The sequence below is a fragment of the Carex rostrata genome, chromosome 19 (genome assembly GCF_964058835.1).
Source record: "Carex rostrata chromosome 19, lpCarRost1.2, whole genome shotgun sequence".
NCBI classification, from domain to species: Eukaryota; Viridiplantae; Streptophyta; class Magnoliopsida; order Poales; family Cyperaceae; genus Carex; species Carex rostrata.
In genome coordinates, this window is record NC_135936.1 from 2,481,241 (window position 1) to 2,491,638 (window position 10,398).

Here is a 10,398-nt window from a genome sequence, read left to right on the forward strand (position 1 = left end):
AAACATTCGAATTAATTTAGTATAATTCGAATAAAAAGTATTGGATTCGAAATTTGAATAAAAAGTTCTCTATAGATATTAAATAAAAATGAAAATGCTAGGTAGACCTTCATGCATCTTTTTATTGAAAACAAATATACCTTCAGATTCTTCAAACCTTTATAAGAGGGATATATCCAATACCTATTTTTTTCATATCTCATCATATCTCATATTTTATATCTTGATTTTCAAAGTCCAGACGGTTGATCCGAATTGCTCAATATAATATTTATACTAAAATATGTGTGGGGATAAAATTTTATAATTTTTGAATTTTTTTACTATTTTTTAAGATATGTACAAAATCACTGTTTTTGGATCGTTAAAAATACAGTGATTTTCTACCTACCTTAAAAAATAGTAAATTTTTTTTAAAAATTATAAAATTTCATCCCCAACCATATTTTAGTATGGATATCATGTTGAACGGTTCAGTTCGATAATTTAAACTTTGAAAAAAAAAATATAAAATATGAGGTATGATGAGGTATGAAAGGTAGAAGGTATGGCAAGTTGCCACCTTACTTTCAAAAAAGAAAGTCATAAGACATTGAAACTTTTCTCCCTTTATAAAATAAACCATGTATTTTTGACACATGTGTAGATTTATGATGCTACCAAAATGATCAACATATTTTAAACCTTACAGATAACTACGTACCTTGTTGTGCATTGGCAGAATTTTATTTAAAATATTAACAACTAGATCGAATAGGAAAAAAAATATAGGAAGTCACCGTGTCTTAACCTCTTGTGCAAGAGTAGTCGCCTATTTATTTTGACTAGTAAAAGTAATACAAGGTCTATTGCCTCGTAGAATATTTTTATCAACCAGTATTTAAGACAGTAAAATAAAGAAATGCTAATTTGGCAAAAAGTCACTTGACTTTGACTACTTGCTCTACCTAATAATTTCTGAATCTAGCTTATTATACTTGAAGAAATGGTTTGTATAAACAACGATAATAAATTCAAATTTTATGATTTTTTATTTTGTCAAAATCCTATTAATTATACTAAGAAGTAAGAACCAATGAAAAATAATATCCTTCGTGTAGAAAGGCCGTGCATTCAAAATTAAGAAGTAAAATTATTTTATAAACATTAAATAAAAGTTGAAAGTTAGACCTCTATTTTTCTATTAATAACTGAAAAATCTTCCTAAAAAACCATTGTATTTTTGTCATATTAGTATTGTCCACACAGAGTGTAGATTTACAATGCTACCAAAATTATCAAAATATTTTAAACCTTACAAATTAATAACGTAACCAACTTGTTGTGCATTAGCATATAATTTTATTTAAAATATTAACAGTACTAGATCGAAAAGGAAAACAAGATAAGGAAGTCATCGTGTCTTAACCCCTTGTGCAGGAGTACACGCCTAGCTATTTGACTAGTAAAAGTAATACAACATATATATATATATATATATATAGATGGGCTACGGTGAGTTGCGAAGTAAAACGCGTTTCTACTTCACGCCGTATTTTTATTTTGAAAGTCCAAACAACCGATCCGAACCGTTAGATGTTTAATCCATATTGAAATGTGCTTGGAGACCAAATTTTATATTTTTTTAGAATTTTTTTACTATTTATTAAGCATTTTTTAAAATTGTTATTTTGCTGTGAACAGTAAAAAACAGTAAAATTTTCTGGACCATCAGATCAGCGACTTTCAAAATTGCTTAATAAATAGTAAAAAAATTCCAAAAAAAATGTAAACTTTGGTCTCCAAGCACATTTCAATATGGAGAACAAGATGAATGGTTCGGATCGCCGTTTTGAAATTTAAAATCACAAAATATGAGCGTGAAGTAAAATTGTCGCTTTACTTAGCAACTCACCGTAGCCCATCTCTCTCTCTCTCTATATATATATATATATATATATATTGTCTTGTAGAATATTCTTATCAACCAATATTTGCCAAAAGTCACTCGACTTTAACTATTTCCTCTACCAAATTATTTCTAAACCTTATTATATATACTTGGAGAAATTAGTTTGTATAAAAGGCTAATAGATTTAAATTTTATGAATTATTGAAAATAAACGTTTGATTTAGTGGCTAAATTAAGGCAATGCACCAACTTAATTTTCTCAGCTTTTCTTTTTATGAATTATTATGGAATTTGTTAGAGGTTCCCAAGTCCGCAATCAATCATAGCCCAAAGTCATATCAACATCTGTTTAAATACCTGTCTTGACAATGATAGTCCAAAGCCTCAAAGTCCTCCGGGTAGTATATATACATGCATATATATATATTTTACTGTCCCCGATCTAACGTAGCACCTCTATCACAGTTCACAGCAAATGGAGATTACTAAACTGAGTTCCCTCATCATACTACCTCTTACAATATTCATCACTCTCACATCCTTTGTTCTATCACAGCACAATGGATTACCAAACCTAGATATTTTCTCGGAAATATCCACCGATCCCAATGACACGTCATTATTTGCAACTGATTTTGGCAACCTGTCAAAATCCACCCCTGGCGCTGTCTTCTATCCATCTTCTCCAAATGACATAGCCACACTAATACGCCTCTCCTATTGGTCCCCAAAGCCCTTCCCAATCTCCCAAAGGGGCGCAGGCCATTCAACTCAAGGCCAGACGTTCGTTCCAGACGGCGTTCTAGTGTACATGCCATCGCTCGGCCGTAACCAAAGCGACTGCCGCATAACTGTGAGCAACGGCCCCATCCCCTATGTTGATGCAGGTGGCGAGCAGACATGGATTAATGTGCTAAATATGACACTTAAACATGGTCTAACGCCACGTGTGTTTACAGATTATTTGTTAGCAACAGTCGGAGGCACACTCTCAAATGCGGGGATTAGTGGCGCAGCGTTTAAGCATGGTCCCCAGATATCTAATGTATATGAATTGGATGTGATTACAGGTACATATATTGTGTATATTTGTACATATACTATGAAAAAAAGAGACACATAAATCAATCAAACATTCCATGAAGAACTTACGTTGCACACTGAAAATCTACGCGGAAGCAATTAAAGTGATTTTACTTTATAAACTGAACAACATGATCAATTTTTTTGGAATTAGTTTCTGAAAACATAATAGGAACATCTTATTTTATTAATTGGAATATGCATGCAGGAACTGGGGAAACAATAACATGCTCAAGAGATATGGAACCTGATCTATTCTATGGTGCTTTGGGAGGTCTGGGTCAATTCGGGGTAATAACTCGAGCTCGAATCGCACTGGAACCGGCTCAAAAGACAGCACGACAGGTCCGGCTATTCTACACAGACGTGGAACTACTGATGAAGGATCAGGAGAAGTTGATATCCATAGAGAACGATTTATCAGGCTTCGATTTTGTGGGAGGACAAGTTTTTCTCAGCAAGGCACAAGTTATACGCTCAGGTTTCTCGGATAGCGACATAGAAAAGATAACTCGGTTATTTAATGAAACTGATGGGCCGGTATACCTAATCGATGCTGCTGTATACTTCAATGATACGACGGCCGCGTCAGTAGATCAAGTAACATCTCAAAATAATCCTTTTTTTTTAAAGTGAATTTCATGTATACCCCTAAAAAATCTCGAGATATTAAGTATTCTTTCTCTAAAATTCTTAGAGCATCTACATCCCTGAAACTATTAGAGTTTCTAATCTGACGTGACAGTTTCTAATCCAGTTTCAGGATGTGGGAGAGTTTCTTATTTAGAAACTATGCAGGAAAGTTTCTTATTAAGAAACTGTTTATAAACTCTATGTTGGCCAAATAATTGGCTCAAATTGTTTCTCTTTTTTAATTTGTTGCTGATGTGGCTTAATAGAAACCCTAAAATGAGTTTCAGGGATGTGAGAGTTAGAAACTTTAAAGACCATAATTTCTAAAAAGTAGTTAACAGTTATTTAGAAATCCTTTTGAGTTTTATGGATGTAGATGCTCTAAGTAACATACTTACCTCTAAATTTAAAAAACTAACAAATTTATCAATTTTTTACCTTTTTTATTATAATTCATTTCAAATTTTTAAAGTATTCATTTTACTCTTTATAAAAAAAATATTTAATAGAAATATTCAATCTTCTAATTAACCAATCATGAGGAGGATGGTTTAGTATCTTGTGTGATGTGCACACACACGTATATATAAATGTCACTGTGTGTACGTCACAAGTAGGTAAATGAACCATTTGTCTTTGGAAACAAATTAATTACAAGATTAGATATTTTTCTTACTTAACATACAATTTTTTTTAGTAAAGGATAAAATTGGAAGTTTTACAAATTTAAAATGATATTGAGTAGAAAATTAAATAAATTTGTGAGTTTTTAAAATTTAGAAAGGTAAATATGATATTATAAATTTTAGAGGGGCAAATACATAATTTCAAAGTTTTCGAGGAGTATACATAGAATTCCTCCTTTCTTACGTTATCATGGTTCCAGAAATAGTTTTCTTGCATCACACACACATCCAAAATAATTAATACGCGTCAACAAGAAAGAAAGTTCTAATGATTGAAAGAATCTTGCTTTGTATTGCACATAAATATAATATGGTATTAGATTCTGATGTTATATGAATTGAATACACAATTTTAATGGTCCGTCAATTTTGTTCTTATAGTACGGCTAATGCGTTTCCTTATATTTTAACAATATATTTTTAATTTTTAAAATTTATCGAATTGGTTTTAAATAAAAAAAATCAAACTGTTAAAATCAATCTTTTTAATGAGAGCTTCTTTCCATATATTTTTTTAAATTTTCAAATTTATTTACTATCAAGTGGATTATGTACGCATCTTATTTTACTATATCCTTTTGTGACCCCAATCAAGTCAACAAATTCGAAAATTAATTTTTTTTCATATGAAAACGAAGTTCTCGTTAAGAAAATTGGTATGAACCGTTTTAATTTGTAGCCGATTTAATAGGTTTTAGAGGCCGGAAATATATTGTTAGATGTTAGAGGAGCTGGATGTGTTAATTGGATGATATTTTTGACAGAATATAAAGGTTTTGCTGAAAGAGTTACACTACATATCTGGGTATGCATTCAGCATCGACATGCCGCTTCTTGATTTTCTTAATCGATTATACTATCTAGAGGTTCAGTTGACACCCCTTGGGCAGTGGCTGGTCCCTCATCCATGGCTTGATTTGTTTGTGCCCAAATCAAAAGTACTTGAATTCGATTCAATAATATTTAAGGGTATTTTGAAAGGAAATAACGCGAGTGGCACTCTTTTATTCTTTCCGATGATCAGAGCAAAGTAAGTTCTCCATCTCTGTTTTAAAATAATATTTAGGACATTTTCTAGTATATGTCTAAACTCTAAATCATAGAATTGTTGAAAGTTTGCACAAATATTTGTGTTCAATGTTGATTTTGAGTGTGTGAGTTTGCACAAATATTGTACTATGCGTAAATTTAAATTTACACATGATTCATTCTTTACGACAAATTAATTATTATTTTTTAATATAAGAGGGCAAGAGGTCCACTAACGCATATTTTATAAATTGAACAAATATTTACAATTTCAATCATAAATTTTAATTTATTCATGATTCATTCTTCACGATGCATTAAATTTTGTATAGATTCGCACTTATTTTGACCATCAAACACATTTGAAAATCACCAATACATTTTTAATACTTCGAACATGGAATTTATTGCACCAAAAATGAATAATCACGTATAAATTTTAATGCATCGAAAAAAATGAATCATGCATAATTTGTACATGATGCATTCTCTTTAATTGATGCATCATAATTTGGCGCACAAATTTTACATGACAATGCTCAAGGGAGCGTTGAGAATATAGATAGTTAGATAACCTCACTCTTTTTACATTGATACATCATACATGTAAGTTGTTGATGTAGTGATTAAGAAAATGTCTTCTATATTAGAGATTGCATGCTTCAAATAATTGGAATATTTTGTATGAATATTTTAGAGGTTGCATGCTTCATATATTAGAAGTTGCATGCATTTGCTTCAACTGATTTTTCAACTGAAATATTAATTGCAGGTGGGATGATAAGATGTCAGCGGTGACTCCTGATGAGAAAATTTTCTATGCTGCAAGCCTTCTTTGGACAGCAATAGCAAACAACACCCAAGCTTTAACCGATGCCAATGATCAAGTAGTAAGCATTTGTGAAGAATATAACTTAGGATGCAAAGAGTATCTTCCTCATTTTACAAGTCAACAAGATTGGAAAAGGCAATTTGGCAATAAATGGGGCAAGTTTGTTTCAAGGAAAAAGAAGTATGATCCAAAAGTACTCTTGTCTCCTGGTCAACAAATATTTACTCCTTTAGAAAAACTTTAAATTATGGTTGCAACTCTTTATTGAAATGAATGTCTTTTTTATCCCATCTTTTGCTCGTTTTGTATATTTGGCAAACAATAAAAGACATTGTACTTCTATTGTAATTGACTTTTCTGAATAAAAAGTATTAAAATTCGATTTATGTGATTCAATTTCTAATTCGATTAATTGAAATAAATTTTATATTTATACAAATCGAATAATTTTATCTTAAATAAATTTTAATTCAATTGTATCCTAATCCAACCAATCAATAAACACCTCTAAGAGTAAAGAGAAGGAAATTACTCACGGTGTGATCAGTCATGTCACGTTATGTGTGTCGATTACGTGACTGCATCCGAGCGAAAATTACATGTCATGTGGTCACGGTATGAAACATAGAGTATCCAACTTTTTTTATATGCATAGCATATTCAGGTTTCTTTTTTAGTGTAAGTTCAGTAATACTGGTACTCATGTACTACATGATTTTTATTTTTTCTAGTTTAGTGTAATGAATATTTGTAATTTCAATTTTTAAAGTAATGTCAGATGTTCAATGGTCTTTCTTTAAAAAAAAATTACAACAATGTTTACTTATTTTAGAATTTTTCATATTTTTAATATATATTTTTTTATGAATTTTCAATAATTTAAATTAAAATATAAAAAAAGTTTGACGTGACTAATTTACGCCACGTCACGTGTGGTCACGGTGTAACGGCACGTGACATGATCGTCCGTCATTATTTTAGTCACGTTAATTGAAAAAGAAAGTTGATCACGTCACATCACATCACATCACATCACATCACATCACATCACATCACGTAAGTAAATTACGACATATTTGTCACGTCACGTCACGGTGTGTCACGTATTTCTAACTAAAACTGTTTCTACCAAACAATGTACCATACTAATTTATGTTTAAATTACATCCTCATTTTTTGTGAAATATGCTAACAAACAAGGTACGATACTAATTTATGACAATTTTTTTTTGTTTGATATATCATAAAATTGGGATTGACTACATAAAGAGGAGGGTTCAAAGGCATCATGTCTTTTATATTTAATATACTTTATTTTCATTTTTAAAGTTCAAACAATCAATTCAAATTGATTACCATGATATCCACATAAAAATGTGCTTGGAAACCAAATTTCATATTTTATTTTTCTTTGGAAATGCATTACTATTTATTTTTAAATATGTATAAAATCGTTGTTTTTGTATCTATATTAAAAATAGTAAACATTTAAAAGAAAACAAAATTTGGTATCCAAGTACATTTAAATATAGATATTATGTTGATTGAATTGAAATCTTGAATAGATTATTTAAATTTTTAAATAAAGATAAAATATACGAGATACAATAAAACGATATAAGATATTTGAATCCTCATGCAAAAATTGTTTAATTAAAGGCCAAAATTTTCATTTGGAGGAAACAACAATTGTTGGTAAGATATATTAGGGGCGAAAATGAATTGGATACGGAGCGGATAGTGGTAAAACTATATTTATATATATTTTTATTTTTTGAATACGAATACATATTAAATATTAGATGGACATATAAATATCAGATATCATTCAGATATTTATTAAAATAATATATAAAATATTATTAAGAAATACCAAAGTTCATAATATTTATATAATTATAATGATGAATAATATAATTGTTTTACATAATATATATTAAATTATATGGTATATATTTATTATTCGAATATAGATGATTAAAATGTAAAATTATATCCATATCCTCCACACAAATATTTGAATATTGGATATATATATCGAACTTTTTGAATTCGGATAAGATATTATATATATACTCTGTTTTTACCCGTATGATATATAGCAACATAATTGGTTGCTCGTGTTGTTATAATTTTTTTTAGAGAGGGTTCAAATGCCTCCATGTTTTTGTGCCTCCATCATGCCTCTATCTCTCTCCATCATTTTCGAAGTTCAAACAGTCGATCCGAACCGCTCAATCTAACCTCCATACTAAAATATGCTTGGAGACCAAATTTTATATTTTTAGGAATTTTTTTACTATTTTTTTAGATAGGTACAAAATCAGTAAATCTGAACCATCTAAAAACAGTATTTTTGTACCTATCTAAAAAAATAGTAAAAAAATTCCTAAAAATATAAAATTTGGTCTCCAAAAATATTTTAGTATGGAGGTTAGATTGAGCGGTTCGGATCGACTGTTTGAACTTCGAAAATGATGGAGAGAGATGGAAGCATGATGGAGGCACAAAAACATGGAGGCATTTGAACCCTCCTCTTTTTTTTAATGTCCTATTTTTTTCAAGATAACTTTGCCATTTTTATTTATTTTAATACAATTCAATGGACCAATTGGGCACTCGCTTTTAGCACAGAAAAAACGAGATAATATTATAATGCAGTGTATATTACAAAATTCATATATACAATACATGGAAGACTGGAAGTTGTCATAACGTTTCTTTTCTAGCGCCTGTACCGAAAATGTTCCATTCTGTTTTCTTGGAATTCGTATCCTCTTCATTAACTCAAAAAGAAATCTTTTGAGTTAATACATCTAGACCGTCCGATCAGCTTTAAAATTTATGCAAATTAAATTCGCACTAATATTAAAGGCTCCTATGTTTTAAACAGAACCGGATAGACTCCGTTTACAATCGGACGGTCAATATCTATTAACTCAAAAAATACTCTTTTGAGTTAATGCACGACGCGGACTAGTACGCCTTCTTTTGTTCCTTACAACTGGAAGTTACAAAAAGGAAAAAAAAAAAAAACTGCTCCTTACACAGAAGAATTATGATAAAAGATAATCTATGATTGAGGGGTTCTTTACTTTGACGTTTTGCGAGGAAATAGAATCATTAAACAATTTTGTGCAATGCTAATCTTCTTGAAAATATAAATTAATTTTTTAATTCTTTCTTTATTATTAAAAAGTTTCAGTACACTCCAATATTTTTTAAATATTATTTTTTTAATAAAAGTTGGAAGTCAAGTTATCCAACTATTTAATATTCACAAATAATTGTTCATTTTGAATTTTGAAACTGTCACCTCTTACACGAAAAATATTATCTTTGCCACTGCACTAAGTCTGTAGTTTCCAACAGCTTGATTTTTAATTTAAAATAGCCTCGTTGATTCATGAGACTACTAATATTTTTGGGACTGAGAATATGATTTATGCTCGATATATACGTTACCTGTGTGGTTTTTTTTTTTTTTTTTTTTTGAAGAATAATGTGAATCTGGCCCCTATTTCATTCAACGTATGTGGTTTTTAGATTATGTGGAATACAAGAAATAGAAAAGAGAGCTATGCTATTTTTTAGTTCTACTGCTCCAAATATTGTTTGCGTTTCAGATTAGAACAGATGATATTTGTAATTTTTGAGGATGCATTCTCTAGATTGAGTAAAATATAAAAATTAACAATTAAAAAGCTAGGTCAAGCTAGCTACCTGCATGTAAGTCAAAATGGCTTACGTATAAATAAACATTGAAACATAATTTCTTTGAAAGGACTGAAGGCGAAAGTTGGCATATCTCAATCAAAAGAGACTTGAAAGTGCTCATGTAGTTGAAGGTCAGACACTCAAGGAACTAATTTCTTATTAGTATGTGTATAATTGAGCATAAAAATAATGTTTTTTTGAGAGAAGAGCATAAAAATAATGTTAATTATATATTTGTTGCAAATGGAAGTACATGACATGCATCAATATTTTTATTAAGGTCATGGCCGGCTCTATTTTATATCCCGGCATTTGACATCAATATTTTTATTTTCACAAAGTTAGTCAGACTATTTTCTAAATGAGATGTATTCAGGCATGTACAAAACTGAATAAATACTTGAAAACATATTTTCTAAATACATGACGGTGATATAGGCTGAAGTACTCCAGTATGCACATCAAATTGGTGTGCATCCCCAATCTGCGCACCAGCCCAATTTAGTGCGACTGGATATGCATGAGTG

General features: G+C 30.1%; 1 protein-coding gene across 1 annotated transcript; it reads left to right on the forward strand.

Moving 5' to 3' along the window:
* The first annotated feature begins 2,345 nt into the window (after nt 1-2,345).
* On the forward strand, nt 2,346-6,534 carry LOC144571891 (cytokinin dehydrogenase 10-like). The gene is made up of 4 exons (XM_078321288.1): nt 2,346-2,961; nt 3,183-3,574; nt 5,058-5,323; nt 6,095-6,534. Exons 1-4 carry the CDS (start codon nt 2,367-2,369, stop codon nt 6,396-6,398), a joined length of 1,557 nt encoding a protein of 518 aa, XP_078177414.1. The 5' UTR covers nt 2,346-2,366; the 3' UTR covers nt 6,399-6,534.
* Nucleotides 6,535-10,398: the final 3,864 nt, after the last annotated feature.